The sequence below is a fragment of the Trachemys scripta genome, chromosome 5 (genome assembly GCF_013100865.1).
Source record: "Trachemys scripta elegans isolate TJP31775 chromosome 5, CAS_Tse_1.0, whole genome shotgun sequence".
Taxonomy (NCBI): Eukaryota; Metazoa; Chordata; order Testudines; family Emydidae; genus Trachemys; species Trachemys scripta.
In genome coordinates this window covers 10,888,889-10,911,133 of record NC_048302.1, presented here as the reverse complement: position 1 = coordinate 10,911,133, position 22,245 = coordinate 10,888,889, and the positions used below count along the sequence as shown (strand labels likewise).

Genomic DNA, 22,245 nt, shown 5'->3' with positions numbered 1-22,245 from the left:
GAAAAGACCACAAATGGTATTTATGCTGTATCTAGAAACAAAATTGCAAGTTACTAACTATGATAAACACTAGCTAAGTAACTCACCTAGTGAAACAGTGAAGTTGGCCTTTGAACCACAAAGCTCGTGGTCTCCTCCAGGCACTGGGGACTTATGTAAAAAATAATGTAAACTTTCAGAACAAAAATGTTTCTAGAACCTTTTTGTCGGAAAGAAAAGCATCCAACAGTGTACATTTATTATTAGTCCCTGATTTCCCCTTAAAGATTGTAAGTTATTCACAGCCTGCACTCTACAGTTGGCCAGAGAAGATTTATAGGACTCATGAAACACACAACTGCAGGATTGCCTTTAAGGGGAAGGAGGACATGGAACAGCAGGTAAAGGGTAGACCAGTTTATATGTGTGGGCAGGAGAGAGGATACCCAAGCTGAAACCAATGCTAGTACGACACCTGCAAGTTCCTTACTAGCATATTACTAATTATGCCCAGAGTTGCACAGGACTGAAAGCATCAGCAGAAGACCACGGAGTTGCATAGGTGTAAACAAAAGCAGAATCTAACCTGCAGAATTAATTAGGGATGATGTATGATTATGAACTTTAACCTCCAGCTTTTAGGTTGAGTATGCAGGACTGGCAAATTACAAAATCTTGTCAGTACACTGAACAGACCTGCTCTGGAAGTCACTGTCAAGAACATGGAACTTTTTACCAGATGTTGCAGGACTCCGATTTTACAAACAGAGAGAGTAATTGTAAATAAAATAAAAAAAATAGTATTTTATATTATTGTATCTAGTCAAGGATTCTAATTTATTTTAAAAGCCTAATTTTGCAGTTGTTCATTAGTAGCACAGACTTCATACAGATGAAATGTATTCATGTACAATCAGAACATTTTTCTACTTTCTACTATCTCATAATATATAAAAATTTGTCTAAGAATAAAACATTCAATTTCTGCTTGTGAGAAATAAAAGCCAAATTCAGGAAGACTATCCAATGAAATCTTTAATTCAGAAAAAAATCATTTTGAACTATTTATATAGCTAGCTTACACTTAAAGGTGTATCTCATGGGATTCATGGAAGAAAGTGGATCAAAATACAGCAATGTAATGTGAAAGCTGACATAATTCTGGCAAAGAATCTCAGGGGGAAATTATTCCATTCAATAATCATCCAAAGGTAAACATTTCAGTACTGAGTACCTTATGATTAAATTTCATGGTAATATAGGATGGTTCAAATATATATTTCATAAGTATAAGTTAGTTCTACTTGCCTGCATAATCTCAAGTAAACCTAATTCAAATTCTTCATAATTTGAATAAAAACATAGGTCAATTCTAGGATACCATTAGGCATGTTGTCAAATCCTATTTGATAAATAAATTCCTTACCAAGCCATATAAAGTAAAATCCTGTTATGACAAACATTGTGTAGTCCTAGTTCAGTGGTCCCCAAACTTTTTCCCATTGCACCCTGCTCCCTCACCCATAATGGAACCTGCAGGCCCCCTCCCCTGGGAACCACAGTTGGGAGCCACGGCCTGGGAGCCAAGCTGCAGCTGGAGTGGGGCTGGGTCACCCTCCCTCCCTACTGTCGGGGGGTGTGGGGGGGAAGCTGGCCCAGGCCTTGCTGTGCCCTCCCTCTGAATATTCCTCCGTAGCCCACAGTTTGGGGACCACTGTCCTATTTCATTTTAATATATTTAGCACAACGAAGCCCATGTTTTATCCCAACTAAAACCTTATTAGTCCCCATTATGGTGCATGATCCCATGATAGCATATATTAATTTAACCGACTGCCACTTTAAGTATAACTTTCACCCTCTATATCCACCTTTTAATTACAAAGGCAAAAAAAATTGTATCAGGAGACAGTAAGTATTTCAAATGCAGTTGTATGCTCATTATTCATGGGACTATACTTCAATTACTTTTTTTCATGTTTCAGATACCCATCAGGCTGGCGAAGGGGGAAGAAGAATTTCTCTCCACAGAGACACTTATTTTTTCCATGCCAAAGAGGAATGCCATATCTATAGTATCTCAATTCAGATGTAACCCTTTGAAGTTATTGGACCCAGAGTTCTTACCATTCTAATATCAAACTCATCACATCAGCAAAGAGTTAAGGAATAAAACTATTTGGACTGTTGAATACCAAGATTGAGTGTTCTGTTTAATGATGTTCTGAAATAAAAGTGTGAATACCACCCAATGCAAAAAAGTTTAATTTTTCCCTATAATGAAGTCATAATACTTAAATTTGTACGTATCCTCTCTCCTTTGTTTTAACTTAGATTATATATTTTTAGAAATCTACAATAGATTGTTATAACTTTAATACAAATTATCTAAATTTTCAAATACATCTTCGTAACACAAAACTAATCATTTAAAAAAATTACTGATGCAAATATTAAAATGGTCATAAAAAAATCATTTAAACCTTTGGGACCTTTAGAATTATATAGTACAGGCAGAGCCAAAAACTATTGCTACTTCTTTTGTGAAGTTTATTGTAAAGATATAGGATGATTAATTCTTGTTATGCAAGCTTGATTATGTTAAAAATCTATAAAGTTACAGGGCCAAATTCTTGGCTGGTGGAAACAGGTGCAGCATGCATTTATACCAGCAGAAAATCTGGCCTATTTCAGTCTTACAGTTCTTTAAAGGTCAGAGCAGTATAGTTCAATAACATGGGATCCTTCTTTATCCCAGCCCAATCCATTTTTCTTAGCACAGCAGCTGGCACCATAACAGCAACAACACTGCAGAACCATCCACAAAAGTCCCTGCAATGCTGACCATTTCATGTACGGTAAAGTGGTATATTTGTTTTCATGTTACTTGGAATTCATGAGAATGGAAAAATAAGTATGATCGCAATTCACACCTGTTCTGTTAAAACATGACAGGCTAAATTTTCTTATTCACACACTTCTAAGATCCGGCAAGCAAGAACTGTGCTGGTATAAAATTCTTAACAAGTGTGAGGTGGTTTTTTTTTTTTTTTGCATATTACTAATCTATTTCGCTGATATACTCCAAAATGCATATTTTTTCTCATTGCTGACAGAGAAGGGGAAAGCAGGAGGGTCAGACTGTGATGCTGAAGTGGTATAACACTGCATCAATGGCTGGCACCAACAGTCCTCCTGCTGCAGGGACACCTGCATTATTACTGCAGTGTCACCGTTTCTACTGAATATAAAAAGGAAGTGTTGGTGTGTATGCACACAAATCTCTCCTCTCCACTGAGTACAAGGAAAAAGATACAAACAGCTACACAGGTGGTCAAGTTGTGAGGAAAAATAGCTGTATTCTAACAATTGTTTCTGCATCTCAAATACACCACCCATCTAGTCTGACATGCTGCAGCTCTTATTCCGTGAGACAGACAGCAGCACCAATGAAATGAAGCCAAGCTTCTGACATCAATTTACCAGGATGATCCAAAAAATTCTAAAAGCTTAGTATATCCTGGTGCTCGTGTGAGACAACTATGTGCTTGTCCATACATGACATGTGAAGCTTTCTTGCTGAAGTTACTTTTGCAGTTAAGAAATATTTGTCCAAATACACAGATAATTAGTAAGACACTCCTTAAAGCAAGCAAACAGTTCCCCAGCCCCACCTTCACATTTATGGGGACAAAGAATACAATGAAGGATCCCATGTGCCCAACAGGATGATTTTACTCTTAGGAAACTACTGAACCCTTGCAAGATAATTTTTTCCCCTCAAACTGCCTCCCATCATCCCTTTGAATGAAAATTTGGACTACGCTTTTAGGAGAAGTAAGTTTTATTTAACATGCTTACACTCCAATCCTATCTCAGTACAGATTTACAAACCTGGTATATGCAATTTAAATCAACGTCATGGGTAGGGCCCTACCAAATTCACGGTCCATTTTGGTCAATTTCACAGTCATAGGATTTTTAAAATTGTAAATTTCATGATTTCAGCTATTTAAATCTGAAATTTCACAGTGTTGTAATTATAGGGGTCCTGACTCAACCAGGCATTGTGTGTGGGGGAGGAATTGGGGGTTGCAAGGTTATTGTAGGAGAGGTTGCGGTACTGCTACACTTACTTCTGTGCTGTTTCTGGAGGCAGCCCTGCCTTCAGAGCTGGGCATTTGGAGAGTGGCAGCTGCTGGCCAAGAGCCGAGCTCTGAAGGCAGGGCCACCACCAGCAGCGGTGCAGAAGTAAGGGTGGTGTGGTATGGTATTGCCACCCTTACTTCTGAGCTGATGCTGGCGGGGTGCCTGGCCAACAGCTGCCGCTCTCCGAACACCCAACTCCGAAGGCAGCGCAGAAGTAAGGGTGGCAATACCCTCCCTAAAATAACCTTGCGACACCCCCCCCCCCACACACACACACAACTTCCTTTTAGGCCAGGACCCCAAATTGAGAAACACTGGTCTCCCCTCTGAAACCTGTACAGTGTAGGGTAAAAGCACACAAAACACCAGATTTCACAGTGGGACACTGGATTTCACAGTCCATGACACGTTTTTCATGGCCATGAATTTGGTAGGGCCCTAGTTATGGGTAAGTCAGAAAACATAAATCTGAGAGAAAGATTTTATAATTATTATAGGGCTATATGGTGATTAGGAAACATCATAGCAAACTGTGTTTGGGCCTGCCAAAATAACCAATTACCACAGAATGTAAGCTTTAGTTTGAGATGGACAATTTGAATATAAGACAATATACAGTATTTCCAGTAACAAAAGAATCTGCTAGCCTGCAGCTTGATTGACAGGTTAACCACGCCCACCTAGGCCCTTTTTGCTGCTAACATTCTTAGTTCTGGTGTTCAAACTGCTCCATAAATGAGCCCTGGAAGGCATCACAGCAAATCTGTTACTTGTGTGCCAAGCTGGAGAAGTCAGGCTGTGAGCCCTTGGGTTTTGCTGGGAGTTTTGCTTAAATGAGTGTTCATGTGGTCATATCACAGTCCGTGACCAGCTCCTTACAGCTATTATAAGGATTATTCTTGGAGGGAGTCTGGAGACTCCTCTAGCTAACTAGACACTTGATTCAGATATACTATAGTATCCTGGGAATAAGCCCCTCCTAACAGACACAAATGGCTTTTTGGATTCTTCCCTGTCCTCCTGGGGCTTCCCTTCTAGTGAACAAACAACAACAAAGCTCCCCAAAGATCTAAAAACTAAAGGTCTCTGCCTCCTCCTCTGCAGAGTGTGAATCTTCTTCCTCGGACTCCTGGAGACTCAGAATCCAAATCTTTTGACACTCAGATTTTGATTACACTTAAGGTACTGGTTATACAAAAGAGAAAAAAAATCTCAGGGCCTGAGACACTCCTGCTAAGGTTCTCCATTAGAAAGAACACTTAACTCTTTGGAGCATGTAGTGAGTACTGAATGGCCCAGTAGAAGAAAGAGTCCACTCTGAACGGCTATGTTAAATTGCATAAACTCTCTATAGAAAAGCACAATAGATTTGACTCCATCTTTATAAGGTGGACCTACAAGATCTCTTCAGTTAAGACCATTATTCCTGTTAAGGCTGTTATTGCCCCGAAAGAGCTCTTTAGTCCACTGGGGCTAACTTCAAAGGGACTAACATTAGTGCCTCCCTCATCCTACCTTACAGACAAAAACAAAGCTTGTGAGTAACTTTGGGAAAGGGGGCTCAGGGAGGAGGGGGAAAAAAGGAAAAATAAAAAGAAAGCTTTCCAAGCAGCTTCTTTCCCTTACCTCCATCCAGGTTTCCCTGTCGTTGCCTCTGGCCTTGATAATATACGGCATGGATAGGTTTAATGGATAAATTCTCAATACAGGAGTCTCTAATCCATAAACAGAGCACGCTGCTATGCGAACAGACCACTTTATCAGTGGTCTATCTAAGGCAGGGTCTTCACACAAACTTGCACTGAGTTATTTTGGTACAAGACTGTTCTGGGCACACACTTATTTCAGTTTAGCTGAAGTTGGTTTCCTCTGTCAAAGCCTACACACTAAGAGCATGTCTACACTACGGGACGTTGCTGTGGCTATGCTGCCATCAACCCAGCTTGCAGACACAGCCCACAATGACAGAAATTGTTCTCCCCGAGCGATGGTAGCTAGATTGACAGAAGCACTCTTTCACCCACCGAGCTGTGCCTGCACCAGGAGTTTAGGCAACATAGTACAGAACTTGGGGATGTGGATTTTTCACACTGCTGAGTGCTGCAGCCATGTTTATCTAAATTTTAAGTGTAGATCAGGCCTCAGTCTGAAACAACATTCCCTATTTTGATTAACCCTGTTGTTTTCTAAATTCACCTCCTGATACAGCCCTCCTTTAAGAGGAATTATCATGGAATCTTTGCAGCTCTTCGAGCAGGCATTTTCTGTTTCACTCCCTGAGGCTTTCCTGTAATGGATTAAGACATTTAACTCCCATAAATGAGAGTATGGGGTTGTTTAGAACAATCAGAGGTTGCCTAACTTTCCCTGAGCACTATTCTTCATGTGCAACTACTTTTCTTATAGAATATTGTTGTTTCCTACTCTTTCTTTACATTGCTACAGCTAAGAGACGTGCTTGATGATAGTTACGGGAGAACACTGTCACACTGTCTCCAGAAACTTCTTGTCCCTGCATCTTTAGGCGGTGAAAATAGTTGTTTTTACATCAATATAGTTACTTTGAGTTAGTTACCTCAATGTAATATCCTAATGAAGACAAGACACTGAAGTTTTAACCTCTATGTATAAGGCTGACCTCTACAGCTACATGAAGATTAAAACTACAGAGCCTTGTCTCCACTTGGATTTTACTTTGAGAATATCTCAGTGTAGAAAACACCTTTTTTTAGTAGTGAGGACATAACCTTACAGATCCAGAAGCGGGTTCAGCAAAGTCTGTACAAGAAAGCTGCTTAACTCAGTAAATTCTCCTCATCCAGAGGTGGAAGACAGGTGCTTTTATTCCTATGGGTAAAAGTAAGTTCTCTCAGGTGAGCCCAAACCTTCAGCGCCTCATTCCTTGAGGATGGGGAAATGTTCTCTTTGTCCCTTTACTCCTCCCACATGTGTTTTTTTCCCCATCTTAATGTGCCTGTTTATTATGGTACAGATATTTCCTCACTTATCTTTAAACTCAGAGCATACTCAGATTTCCATGGGGCAATTTCCAGCAGCACAGAGACCTGGAAAGCTTCCATTCAGAGGGCATAAGCATTTAAGACATTAAGGTTTTCTGATTCCAAGTTCCTGGTATAGATAGAGTTAATATTTTCTGGCTGTCCTATGATATACTGGTATAAGTCAGCTGATCACCCAGTGGCCTAGTCAGCTTGTCCACATTCCGCCTTGTCCCTGAAAGTGACTACAGGGTTTGTAACTGACCACAACTCCTCCTTCCAGGGCCTCATTCATGCTTCTACAGCACTCCTGAAGTCATGCGATAAAGTTATTCTCCAAGTTTTGCCCTTCCCAAGTTTTAGGCCCTGATTTAATTTTGTAAGTAAAAGAAAGGCTTACAAACTCATACACTATCATTGATACTACAGTAGGCCCTAGAGGCCCCAACCAAGACCGGAATTCTAATGTGTTAAGTACTCTACACACAGTGAGAGCTCATCTGTGTCCTGAAAGTGCTTACAATTTTACAGCTGCTCTATACATAAAGTTCCACTGCTTTAGCTATATCAGGCTATTTCTACACTAGCACTTTTGTTGGTATAATTTAGCCCAGGGGTGTGAAAAAAACCCACCCCCATAAGCGACACAGGTTACACCGACAGAAGCGCCGGTGTGAACAGTGCTACATTGGCGGGAAAGGCTCTCCTGCCCATATAGCTATTGCCGCTCGTTTGGGGTGCTTTAATTATGTCAACGGGAGAGCTCTCTCCCATTCAGATAGAGCGGCTACATGGGAGATATTAATGGGGCGAAGCTGCATTGGTACAGTAGTGCCGCTTGTAAGCTCTCTAGTATAGACATGGCCTTGGTATAGTTAAAGCCGTACAATCCTCCTAGGGTTGACAAAGTTACCCTGATATAAAGTGTTTTTACCAGTATAGCTTATTCTCATATGGGAAGGAAAAGAGGCTATACTTGTTTAATTGTTTTGGTAAATGACACCACTTAAACAGTAATACAGGTACAACTTTCAAGTGTACAGCAGAGGCCTTACTAGCCAAGCCAAAAAGTGGAAGGGAAAGAGACAGATGAAATGACTTGCACAAGGTCAGAGCAAGTTAGTGATACAACCAGGATTAGAACACAGGCCTCTTGACTGCCGTTCCAGTGCCTTATCCACTAGAACACAATGTGTGCCTAAACATATATTTAAAAGATGTCAAAAGAAAAAGTTTGTTCTTTTTGGTATTAAACAGACTGCAACAGTCATGCGCTCACCCTGCCTTCTCCATTATTCCAAATTAAGAGAGACACAGATAGTCCTGGGAGACAGATCTCTAGGATTTTCTTGTTACAGAAGTGTCTGAGGGTCAGATTTTCTTCAGTGAATTCCTGGTCAAAGGTACTGCAGATCTGAATAACCTACCTATGCGGTAGGATGAGAAAGTAAAACCCTTCCAACCCCTGGGAGGTAAGAGCTATTAGGCTTGTGTAAGAACCTCTCTTGTATAGCTCCAAGTTAAAAGATATTTTTGAAGCCGCTTCCAGGGACTCCTAAGCAAATCAAGGCCTCTCTAGTGCCATTTTTCTCAACTCTTTTGATGCCAGAGACTGGCTTGCTACCTTCCTAAACTACATCAAGGAGATCTCAGGGACCAGCGCCGGTCCACAGACCGGTCGCTGAGAAACACTGCTCTAGTGCCCCCTTCCCTCATACACTCAAGGAACAGATCTATCTGATCCAGCAGCGACAAGGAATTCCACAGATTTCTCTCATAGGCTTGAGAGCCTAGATGTGCCATGATTGTATCAAGGCAAGGGGGCTCCAACAGTATTCAGGAGGAGCACAGAGAGGTTCAAGGTACAAACAACAAGATCTATGTCTATATCTTGGGCAGAAAAATAGATTCCTTCTGTGCACTAGGAAAAAAATTGCTTATGGTTTCCAAATGTAAGCCAATGTGGTGCACTTTCCCTGAATCTGCTGACACCTTCTGCTGCTCAATGCTTTCTAAGCAGCAGAAAGACAATGGCAAGGATAGTTTGTTCACAGCTGTTATTCAGAATCCCGTGAGCAACAAACTGACAAGAATCCCCACCTGAAAACAGATTTCTCTGTGGTGTTGACCACACACCTCAGAGGAAAGGGTTCTCTACTGAAAGACTGGAAGAACGTATGCCCCAGTGATGATAAGAAGTAGACTTCTTCTAGAGCAAGACAGAAAAAGGTATGCCACTTTCAGTAGCAGAACTTGTACCAGTAGGTGCTTTGACACTGATGACTGTCCCAGTTCTCTCCTAGGCTAATCCGCTGCAGTAGGTGTAGATGACTAGGCATGCATCACCGGAGCCAAGGTCTGTGTCAGAGGATCAGCTGTGGTTGCTCCTCTCCAGCCCTCAGTGCCATGCCTCAGGGCCTGGTGGATTTCTCTCCAGAGGCTTTAAAATGTCTTTCCTTATGGGAGGACACGGAGCTCCATTTCTGTGTTTGGCGTGGACCCCCTCGGTGCCAGACTTAGGCATTTGAGGTGTTGGTGCCAACTTCAATACTGTTCATGCTGAGGTCTGTTTTGCGGCCATCTTCTCCATGCTAATCTTCAGTGTTGCTTGTCTACTAAACAGAGCGCTGGATGATGTGGATTTGTCCACTAGCAGAATTCTGGAGCTCATCTCCTCAGCATCTGATGAGATGTTCATGGACTGTTCCAGAAGATGGCGTTTCAGCCTTGCATCTTCTGCATTCGTGCAGAGAAGGATAAGCATACCAAACATCTGCTCAGTATACATCCCTCTCCTAGACAGCGGAGACACCTGCTGTGTCAATCTTTCAAGAAAATTAGCCCATCACAAGTTGGACAGGCTTGAAGTCTGTGGTACAGGGAGGTATAACGGTTAATACTCAGCCCAGTCAGGCCAACACAGAACACAGTGGTCACATGTCAAACAGTCAGAAGAGTTTGTGAGGGGGTGGGGAAGATGAGAGAAACTAGATTTTATCCAGAACTAGAAACTAGTGGTCAGACACTCCCCGGTTTCCATCTTGCTACCACAGGCAATAAGAGGGAACTGAGGAAGAGTCACTGCCACATTATCCATTAATGCCCTCCCACGGGAACACAAGGAGGCACAGGGAGATCCACACTGAATACTCAAATATTTGTTGTCTAAATTATCCATTACTACAGATATGTTAAAAGCTAGTAACCGGTTTTGCACTATTGCTTCAGGCTGTGGTTAAAGCACTCACCATCCACTATCTCCCCAAACAGCAAAACCATTGCTAATTTAAGTAGCCAGCTACCCCAGACTTTCTTCCCAAATGTTCTGATGTTATGGCAATAAAACAGAGGGTTTTGACTATATGGTTTACAATTTTTTAGCATGCCACTTCCTTTTAGTATACATAGCCAGCACATTCCAGAGAGGAAGAGAGCTGAAAAGATGGTCAATATATGTAGGAAAAATGGCAGCTGCCTGAGCTAAAGTAAGAAGGGAACTGAAATGCCTGTTTCCTTAGAAGTTTGAAAGATGTAATTAAAGTTTGCAAAGATAAAATAGAAATTGTTAAAATAAATTAAGGTACATAAAAGCCCTGTACACTTCTCCTGACAGGAGAGCCAAGAAATAATACAGTAGATTTGAGAGAGGAAAACAGAAGATTGTGCTTATACTGTAGCACAAGTAAAAATGCAGTCATCCAGAACTATTAATGGTAACTATTCTAGATTTATAATGCAACTTGTCAGATACCAGCCACAGACATTAGGAAAATATAGTTGTTGCTTTGAAGTAAAGTAACTAAACCCACAAAATAAATTTTCCACTAGAAAAGCTTTGTTTTACCCAAAGGAAAAAAAATCAATATTATATCTACTGTATAGTGGAAAGCAACAATGGGTTCATGAAAAGACTATTTCAGATTGCATCTTATCAAAGTTTATAAACTCTCCCCAAGACTTTCTACACCATAAACTCCCACAGCAGGGAGTTTCTCCAAGACTGATAAAAACAGACAACTTTCCCCACCTCAAAAATGCCACCAAATGGCTAAAGCAGCCGATATGCTTGTCCAATCTACTTCAAGAAATTCCCCCTCTGGCTTCACTTTGCCAGGTGAAACCCATAAAATCCTCAGGAAAAGGACACATGGCTAATTATATATGTATACACTTATCTAATTAAAGCACAAAAGTACTGCTATTTGATGATTACAAGTAAATTGAGGCAGAGAACCAGTTTTTATTTCAGCTCCAGGTTAGACAAAGAGAAATCCAGATGTGGTGATGGACAGCATCAGCAGCTTGACCTTGAGACAGACAGCTGCAGCGCTTGGAAAATTTAGTTACCCCAGTGACAGAAACTTGCTTTTATGAGATGAATGGACCTAAACCTTGAGTTTCTGCAGATCATTCCTGTTAAACTAAAAGAGTTGGGGAATTATTTTTAAAAGTGCTCAATACCCACCAGGTCTTATTAAAAAAAAAAAAAAAGAAGGGGGTGGGGGTGCCTAGGTTTAGGCAAAAATGAGAATCAATCCTTCCTGAAAATCTGGACCAGTGTTTCAAAAATCCTTAGAGTCACAAAAACTTTGCCAACATAAACCAATTGCAAACCCATGCAATATAGCCCTCAGGAGTCTGCAGGCAGACTGCTCCAGTTTGTTTCCCCTCATTTTTGTCAAGCAGCAAGAGATCAAAATTAACATCAGGGACACTTTACAGAGTCTTGCAAGCTTCAGTGAATCTGTCAAGTATCTTGTCAATTCCCTACTGTCACTGAGGGAAGAGGAAAGCTGTGATCAAGGCAACAGGCAGTCATAGGGAGTTACTTCTGGGGGGGAGAGGGAGGGCTCAAAATGAAAGCTGGGGAAGGAGTGGTAAAGAACCAAACCCCCTGCAAGCCAGCCAGGTGGCTTTAGTAGTGGCGTAAAGTACCAGAAACACGACCACTCACGCCAACCTGTAAACGCTGAGGTGGTGTTGTAATCAGAAGGTTCTGGCGGATGTGTAAGAGGCAGAAGGTCATACGATTTTTTTTCCCCCTTCCAGCAGCTTGCAGGGGTAAAGATTTAATTTTGTGTAGACAACTACTAGCCAGACATTTATGAAATCATGAGCCTCCAAGCAAGGACCAGGAAAAGTATATGGGCAGAAATCCTAGCTCCCTCCTTTTCTGGGAGCTGGAGGTATCAGAGGGGGCTGGAGAAAGGAGAACATGATTGCTATTTACTACCTATAACTAGTAGGATTAGTCCCTCCTGCTAGTAAATGTCAGGTAAATTTCAAGTCAGGCACCACAACTTCTACTCCCCCCCCCCCCCCCCCAGACTAATTTTTCAACTCTACATTTGTAAGCGTCATATTTGTTTGAAAATTTGAAGTCCAGATTGCTCTTGGGGGAAAAAAAAGACCTCAGAACAAACTCACCCTGCTCAACAAAGTAGCACTGTAGCTGTGACATGAGCGAGACTCGTTACTTTAACCAAAGGAAAGCTATAGCATGCCTGGCCATTGGATGACAGTTATTTATGCAATCATCACTTTGAATCAAAATAAAATGCGATACATGCTAAATGCACAGCTCTTTACATGTTCAAAGTGCTGTACAAACATCTGTCAACATAATTATGTAAACATTGTATCACATTAAGTTGCTGGGTAAAATGGAAGTTGGAGAAAAGAGTGCTATTTAAAATGTGAGGGTTTCTAAACAAACAAAATTTAGGGGACATTACGACCCGTGTTCAATGGGAGGTCAGACTAGACGATCACAATGGTCCTTTCTGGCCTTTGAATCTATGAATAAATTCCAGAGATGCTACACAAAACTTAAGAGCCCTATTAACTTAATACTGAATAATTTGGGGGCAGGGATTGGTCATGATTATGGCCCAGCCCTTCAATCCATTTGATCATGGACTTAATACACCACTGCTAGAGTATTTGCCAGGATTAGGAAAAGAAACTGTTCCCATACAAATTGTGAAACTGGCTGACAGTACATATAGGAACTGCACAGAGAAAGAACAAATGCTTGGGCACATCAGCAGCCAGGGCTGATATTTAATAGGAAAAAGTTTTTAAAAGAATAAAACTCAAAGAACTCTAAAAAGAGGATCTGGAAAAGGATCTGTTCATTTGAGAGTAGAAGAAGGGAAAAAAGGAAAACAAAAGGAAAATAGGATGCTACAAATTGTTAATACAGAAATAAAGAGGTACAAGTGACAACTGCGAATACAGAAATTAAAATCTGTTTTAAAATCTGAGTGATCAAAAGTAAGTTTAATGTTGTAAGACTAATGCACATTTACAAAACAAGGCTTGTTTTGTTTTGTTTTTTTAAAGCTCTGTTACAGCGACCGGTTTACTTTTTCTCCTTTGTATGACATACCACACATTTTACATCCAAAGTAGCATAAAATGCTCCCCATCCCTCATTTAACTATCATTCCACTAGGTACAAGGTGATCAAGCAGTTTGGCCTTTATTCTATATTAAAGCTTTTAGAAGACTCACCATAGTGGTACAGGGCACAGGCTAGATTCTACAGCCTCAAAACAGTCAGGCTGGTTTAGGATTCCAAACTGTGGCTCATCAACACCTAGTTTGCTATACAAAAGGCAATTTGTTGCATAATAGTGGGGCATGGGTGAGGATGAAGGTGCTGCCCAGTCTAGGTCAAACAGGGGTCTCATCTGCCACTCCATTAGATGTTTCCTAAGCCTTAACTCTCATGCCTGGCAGGTGTGGCTGGGAAAGAAGTGGCAAATACTACACTTGTCAGAGTTGCACACTTCACCCAGGCAGTACGACAACCTGTGGTGGACATCAAAGAAAGGCCCTTGGGCAGGAGACACAGCTTTTTATCCCAGTATCCTGGGCATAGTTTGATGTCCATGCCATGAAAAAAGGTGTGTGAGAGGAGAAGTAACCCCAGAAGGGGGTGGGGAAGGACTCCCTAGTTGCTTACTGTCTAAACTAAAATAGCCAAAACTATTTTAAGCTGTGTACAGATGAAGTCTAAAGAAGAGCTCTGAGGACATTGGAGCGTTCCATCTCAGACCACATGGAGGTAAGAAGGAACTAGAGAGGTGGCTGGTCCAAACCACCCCTCATAGCGTTGGTTCAAAGCATAAGAAGCGAAAGAGCACAGGCACAGACCCAATGGACACTCCTAACAAGAATCTTCTAGTCTCAGACACATGGAGTGCAGGCCTACACCACAGTGGAATACACACCAGGACCAACACTTGAAGAAGTGGTTTGTTATGGTTCAGCTCAAGCCAAGGTTTAAGTGAAACTGAAATAAGCCATCAAAACAGCAGTCCACACAGTAGCTTCCACTGGCTAAAGCAATTTAGTTAAACCTGTGCAAAGCGTGTGTAGACAAGGTCCAAGGTACTTAAATCAAAATAAAAGTGTCTACACATAAAAAGTTGCATTTCACCCAGATCAATTTAGTTCAGTTGAACCAGTGAACATTTGTGTTTAGAGAAGGCCTAAGCCAGTGACCTGATTTTCAAGGGTGCTGAGAACTTAGCACTACCTACACAGTCAATGGGAACTGCTTCGGACTTAGTGCTTTTGAAAAACAGGGATTTTGGTAGGTGGCTACATAGAGATTCAGGAGCTAAGCTTCCAGCACCCGTTTTTGAAAATATGAGCACATCGCTTAGACTGAAAGTGATTTAGAAAGTCTGAATCCTAGTCAGGAAGAGAACCCAGGTCTCCCAAGTCTCAGAACAGTATAGACCACAAGATCACTCTTCCTATAATGGCTTTCTAAATGACCTCTTCCTTGCTGCCAGAAAGGATTCTGAGCTTGCTGCAGTTTGGGGCTAGTCTACACTAAAAAGGCTTTTCCAGTATTGCTATACCAGCAAAGCCCTCTAGCAGAGGGACAACGTGTACCAGCAAGAGTTCTTTTGGCTGCATACTTAAACCATCTCCCTTAATGATTTAGCTATAGTGGCAAAAGAGTCATTGTTAGCATACAATGTGTCTACACGGGATTTTTTGCAGACATAGCTATGTCAGGTCAGGGGGTAATTTTACATTCCTAACCAACATCACTCTAATGGCAAAACTTTGTAGTGTAGACCTGGCCTCAGAGCTAAGCAACTATATCCAAATCTGAGTCAAGGTTGCAGCACATCCACATGTTAGACTAAAATTCTAGTTTATTTTGCATAAAAAGAGTTCTTGTAGCTGTGAGGGAAAAAAGTTACCTACTATTTTGCTTCTTTAAAGATATCGCTCCCGGGGATTCTCTCTACCAAGTCCTGGCTGCCCAGTTGGGACAGGGCCCCTGTATTACAGTGGGATCTTGTGCTCTCAGGCTAAGAACCCTGTGAGTATGGTATCTTTAAAGAAAAGCAGGATACCAAAATATTCCCTTCAACACAGCATATCCAAAATATTGCAGCTGAAATTTAAAACCTTATCTAAAACTACAAATGATTCAGAAGCAGAAGTAATGACTGGTTACAAGAGCTTCATTAAACCACAGGAGGGAAAAAAAAATGTTAATCAGGATTCTATTTGAAACAACCTTGCCCATAAACAATTTAGAGAAATGAGCAGACAAAAGCACAAAAAACAAGGAACAGACTTTGCATACCACAAGATTCTTTAATCAATATATTCAAGGGGACATTTCACAGTGGAACAAGGCTTGAAATGCATACTAAGATTTGCTTGGTCAGTATTTCCTTTACTATCATTACCTATTTGGTTTAGGGTAAAAAATGCTGCCCTCCCCACTCCCCCAAATAACCCACTCAATGCCGCACTGAGGCACTTACCCTGATTCTGACATCAGTTTATTGCCCAAAATAAGTGCCACAAAGGCCACTGCAGTATCTGATAGAACCTATTTAAACACAAACTTTCAAGTGCTGATTGGTAGTAAGTAGGGCTGTCAAGGGATTAAGAAAATTATTCGCGATTAATCGCACTGTTAAACAATAGAATACCACTTACTTAAATACTCTGGATGTTTTCTACATTTTCAAATATATTGATTTCAATTACAACCCAGAATACGAAGTGTACAGTGCTCACTTTATATTTATTTTTGATTACAAGTATTTGCACTGTAAAAAAAATAGTATTTCAATTCACCTAATACAAATACTATATTGCAATCTCTTTATCATGAAAGTTGAACTTACAAATGTAGAATTATGTATAAAAAACCGCATTCAAAAATAAAACAATGTAAAATTTTAGAGCCTGCAAGTCCACTCAGTCTTACTTCTTGTACAGCCAATCACTCAGACAAACAAGTTTGTTTACATTTGCAGAAAATAATGCTACCCGGTTCTTGTTTACAATGTCACCTGAAAGTGATAACAGGCATTCTCATGGCACTGTTTTAGCCAGAGTCGCAAGATATTTACATGCCAGATGCGCTAAAGATTCATATGTCCCTTCATGCTTCAACCACCATTCCAGAGGACATGCATCCATGCCGATGATGGGTTCTGCTCGATAACCATCCAAATCTGCAGTGAAAGTGTTCTTAAAATGAAGAACGTGTGTTAGGTCATCACCCAAGATTTGCAATATTTGGCAGAATGTGGGTAAAACAGAGCATGAGACATACTATTCTCCCCCAGGGAGTTCAGTCACAAATTTAATTAACGCATTATTTTTTTAATGATCTTCATTAGCATGTCCTCTGGAATGATGTCCAAAGCATGAAGGGGCATACGAATGTTTAGCATATCTGGCACGTAAATACCTTGCAACACTGGCTACAAAAGTGCCATGCGAACGCCTGTTCCCACTTTCTGGTGACATTGTAAATAAGAAGAGGGCAGCATTATCTCCTGTAAACGTGAACAAACTTGTTTGTCTTAGCAATCGGCTAAACAAGAAGTAGGACTGGGTGGACTTGTCGGCGCTAAAGTTTTACATTGTTTTGTTTGAGTGCAGTTACGTAACAAAAAAGAATCTACTTTGCAAGTTGCACTTTCATGACAGAGATTGCACTACAGTACTTGTATGAGGTGAATTGAAAAATATTTATCATTTTTACAGTGCAAATATTTGTAATTAAAATTACAATACAGAATACTATATAGATGAAAATGTAGAAAAACATCCAAAATATTTAATAAATTTCAATTTGTATTCTATTGTTTAACAGTGCAATTAAAACTGCGATTAATCGCGATCAATTTTTTGAGTTAATCGTGTGAGTTAACTGCTATTAATCGACAGCCCTAGTAATAAGTTATGAAAAACAAGCAATAGATTCATGTTTTAAAATATGCTACATCTGAAAATTCCCATCATCTTTAATAATTAATATTAAGAGTTTGAGAAAGCAGCATATTTATCCTGGGACTGAAATTTCACAAAGTATGGATCCTTAGACATTTTACATGTAGACCAATGTGCAAATTCTGCCCTGATTTATCCCCATGTAACCTCAATGACTTCAATAGGATAGCACTAAATTTATGTCAGGCAAACTTTCACCCCAGGACTGTTATTCACCCAACCTTAGTAGGATCTTTGAATTTTTCAACCCCGTATCATGTGTGAGCAAATATGAAACAAGTAAAATTTCAGGTTTCTCCTGAAGTAAATGATGCTTTAAAAATAGGAAAGCTTCCGTAACAAATTCTTACATAAAACACATTTTATTAATACAGAGGTAGAAATCCGTTCTCCCGCAGAACTGAAATTCTATACCTTCAAAGATATAGCTAAAAATACTTGCTTACTAAAGAAAATGATTAAATATAAAAAATTCCAATTTCTCCTAGAACTAAAATCAGTCTTAAAAAAATTGTAGTACCATCTTATAATTCAAATAAAAATATATAAAAAAGATTATGCATAGCCAATCTAATTCCTGAAATAATACAATGAGGTTCATTAATGAGTTTATGATTTTTAGTTTGTTGAACATGAGTAGAGAACGAGCACCAGAAAAAGATACTTAAAATTTATAAAAAACATTTACTGAAAAAAGTATTTCATATTGACATAGAATTTCCAAATGAACTATTACAAACTCAGTATAAAGTTTAAAAGTACCTATACACAAGTAATTCTGGACAAACACAGTAACTTTGAAGCGTTATTATTTAAGCTCGCCAAAGCTGATAAAAAGTCAGTGAGAAACTGGGTCAAAGCATATCAACAGGATTTGTTTTGTTACCAAAAAAGAAGGGCACAATGAATTTATGCAAGGTAAATAACTTGATACACTCATCTAATATATGTGTATAATTACAACATTTTACTCTATGGAAACAGCACAGTTTTGATTTTTATTTAAATACCTCTCAGTAATCCACTTAATCTTTAATGCATACAGATATATATTCCTCTTTGGTTCACATGATACATATGCACTTAAATATTTAGCTTAATTATGGAGAAGACATAATGTGTTTGATCAGGCACATTATAGTTCACACATTCATCTTCCCTACCTCTAACTAAGAAAGCAAATGACACATTTTAAGCAAAAATATTTTATATGTAATAGGAAAAAGAAGTTAACCCCTTTCAATCTATCAGTTGTCTGGGAAATGCATGAGTCCAGATATCTTTTCATTTGAATTTATGATCCATTAAAATTATTACGGAGGTGTGTGTATAGTCTGGCAACAATGGAGTTAACCTCATAATTTCCAGAACTAGTTTAACATTGATACCAAATGTTTTCATGAATATAAATTGAAAACCTTTTAAGCCAAAAATAAACATCACCCAAAGGTCCAAATATTTAGAAAATGTACATTATTGATAGAACTCTTGAGTGTACTGAACTTTTGAAAATATCCAGAGTAAGGATAAAAGGCTATTTTAATGCATTTTTGCTTACAAAACTGGAATTATGGAATAAAAAAAAAAAGATTAATCTGAATTATTCCTACTCACTTTCATATTCTATAAATTACCAAGGAATATATTGCTTAAAACATCAGGCTTAATCTAAACATAAAAACAAATATAGGAGCAGTGAAAAGCTAACACATGGGTATTGCTAGGAAGATTTAATTAGCATTTTGGAGATACAGCTAGAAAAGGGAGTTGTCATTTACTTAATGAAATAGAATCTAGTTCTTTATAAAGAAAGTCAAATAGAACGAGGCCACAAATATTTTCTAAGGTGGAGAGAGAAAGCAGTAGTAAAAATTAAGTATCTCTATTGCATATTCAATTCAAGAGTGGATTGAAATAATGATGAAATAAAAGAATCACAGCACAATCCGTTTTCATTCTGCAGAACAGCTAGAAGCTATAAGAATCTTACTGCAATGTCAGCTCCAAGCACACACAAGGGCTCCAGAAAATGCTCATTGATCATGCAGCACTTTATAATGCGCAGGAGGCCTCTCTCCTCCCTCTTTCCCCCAACCCCTCCCACAGCAGCATTATAGTAATTGAGAATTCTCAACACCAGTACCGCACATGTTAAAGAGAAAATAATCACATCCTTGGCCTTCCTTGGAGTTATTAGCCTACAAAACAGATCTGCAAATCTAACTGGTATTTAAAAATCTGCAATAACTCAATATCGTATTCTAACCTAGACCAATTAAACCAGAAATGGTTATTTCTTCCCTTCATCTTTAGATTGCATAAAATTCAACTGATAAACATTTACTCAGTAACAGACAAAAAACATAAATGTAGTTTCTCTTTAGAGATACACAAAGGAAGAATGAATCAGATTAACAATTGTGATCCTTTAAAACAGTAAAATATCAAATTATATATTTTCATGCTCGGACAAGGAAATCACCAAAATTTAGCATTTCAGGATTTATAAATATCCTGATTCTCTTTAGAAACAAAAAAAGTATTGTATTTAGCCAGATAACTATTTCCAATCTGGACCAAAGTACATATAGCAATTCTCATCATTTAATAATTTATAATAGATACAAACAAAACAAGCAGCTTCTTTAACCAGCAAAATATAAGCACTTTTGGGACTTTATGTAAATTAATTGTGTAAGACATAGGATACTAAAGCCTTTGCAAGCTGCTTTGCAGACACCACCTTTTAATGAGTTAATCTAAAGGTCACAAGCACGCAGGCGTTTTATGAAGTCTGAGGTTTTTTCTTTTATTCCTCTCTACCATGCACCCCCAACTTATAATTTATAATCAAACAAATGACATACTAATTCTCAGCTAATTTAATAGCCATCTGAGCAGCACATCTCACAGAACAAGGACTGTGTGCCTTGCTTAAATGCATAACTTCTCCTCCCCTCCTCCCTCAACTGAGGGATTCGTAAGCATATTCCCGTTGATCGATTTCTTTCTTCTGGCTTTCAATTTCACTGCAATTTGTAAATCAACTCCTACCTCAAGGATGTCTTCTAGAACATATGCTTCCATCTCAGCCTCTGTCTCCACCATGTTTTATCAAACTGCCATGTTTCTTACTGCACTATGATTAGATCACTGCCAGCAGGAACACTCCTCTGTGTCAGCAAGGGAACAGGAAATGGAATGTTCTAATACATGCCTGAAAGAGGCTTTACAGCTTGCAAACCAGGCACCTACCAACTGAGCAGGGGTGACTGAATATGCTGTTTAAAGTCACAGCAGCCCTCTTCTGGAAGTACCCTTCAGATCAATAACCTAATCAAAGAAAGTAAGCAAGGCACCTTATTTTACAATGCTATCTTCAAAGCATGTATGTTTCAGATGAATTCAACTTTTTTAATAGAGGAAATCCAACCCGTCAGCTTTCCTAAATTCACTAAACCTAAGGGGTTGCAGTTTTGTAGCACAGAAATTTATCTGGAGCAAAAGTTTATAGAGTAGAATAGATGCTGTATCAGCGCAGTGCTGACTGAGACATTAATGCCAGGCTCAGGCAATCCCAACATAATAAAATTAGAATGAATCTTCAGGAAAGTATGGAACAAGCAATCACCCTGATTCATATTCAGTGTATTGGGAGTTTAAAGTCTTCCTACCTTCTGACCTTTGTAGGAACACTTCTGAGCTAAAATTCAATAGACTGAGTTTCATTCTTGTTTCTGTCTGAACAGAATTTTTAAATTCATTTCCCAAACATGGCTCAGAAGTCAGTATTTCTTCCTATAAATCAGCTTCTTCTCTCCTTACAAAATTCCCAAGAGATGGGGCTGCTTGCAAGTTTCTCCTGCTAAAAATTCGCTAATCTAAACCTATAAACACTTTCTTCTAAAAAGAGAATACAGTTTTCTGGAGTCTCAACACTAGACACTGATCCAGCAGAGATGTTGAGCAACAGGACAATAAGCTGCCCCCTCCACCTAGGCTGAAATGAGCACATCGCCTGCTCCCCGACATCAGCTTGTTTGCCCAGCTCTACCTCAGGATGTTGCTACGCTGGGCTATTGCACAGCAATGTGCTTTTGAATGCTTTAGGAATTGCCGCTGTTTCTTAGCCAGTGCAGAGACTGCACAGCCTATTTCAGATGGATTCGCGTGGGACCCTCTCCCCTCCCCGCTTTCCATGCCACCCCAACAGTTGTGTAGTCCCCAATGGGGCTTTCAGACCATTCTCTCAGCCAGTGTACCAGGCCCTCCTGGAGAAATGAGTCTCTACTTGAATACCAAGTCTAGCCACTGCAGTGGCACTGCTGGGGTCTCCAGGTGGTCTAAATCCTCTCCCCACAGTTGGAGCAACTACACTGTGAGAACCAATGTGGTGGGCCAGTGGAGGGGCAGAGGCGAGTGCAGGTGTGCACAGCTAGGACCATGTTGAGGTCTAAATGAGAAAAAAGACAAGAAAACGGAAGCGTGGAAAATTAAGACTAGGAAACCTAAGAGGTGGACAAAGAGAGAGCAAGGAATAAGGTACAAAGGTGTGCATGGGACGGCTACAAAAACATTGCCTGGGGACTGCTAGAGCCTGCTAGTCTGGCTCTTTTTGTTAGCGAAACTAACAAGCGTATCTTGGTTTCCCACACACCAGACCGAACTACTGCCACTAAGCTTCTCATTCACTCATGACCCAGTACAGAACTGAAATATACCTTGGGCCAACCAGTTTAGCTAGTTCTAAGAAACATAGCTACATGCATCCCATTCACCTTCAAAGAAAGAATGAATCTGTGTAATGGATATATGAGGCTGACTCAGT

General features: G+C 39.7%; 1 protein-coding gene across 3 annotated transcripts in view; it reads right to left on the bottom strand.

The window, feature by feature from the left end:
- The window catches only part of ANKRD17 (ankyrin repeat domain 17), a 149,516-nt gene that overhangs the window by 86,520 nt on the left and 40,751 nt on the right, over nucleotides 1-22,245 (bottom strand). Inside the window, exon 1 of one of the 3 annotated variants that reach the window (XM_034771523.1) lies at nucleotides 20,472-21,336. The exons of the other annotated variants lie outside the window; for them this stretch is intronic. Coding sequence (XP_034627414.1) covers nucleotides 20,472-20,525 — 54 coding nt within the window. The 5' untranslated portion in view covers nucleotides 20,526-21,336. Of the gene's footprint in view, nucleotides 1-20,471; nucleotides 21,337-22,245 lie in introns of those variants that run through there. 3 annotated transcript variants of the gene reach the window in all.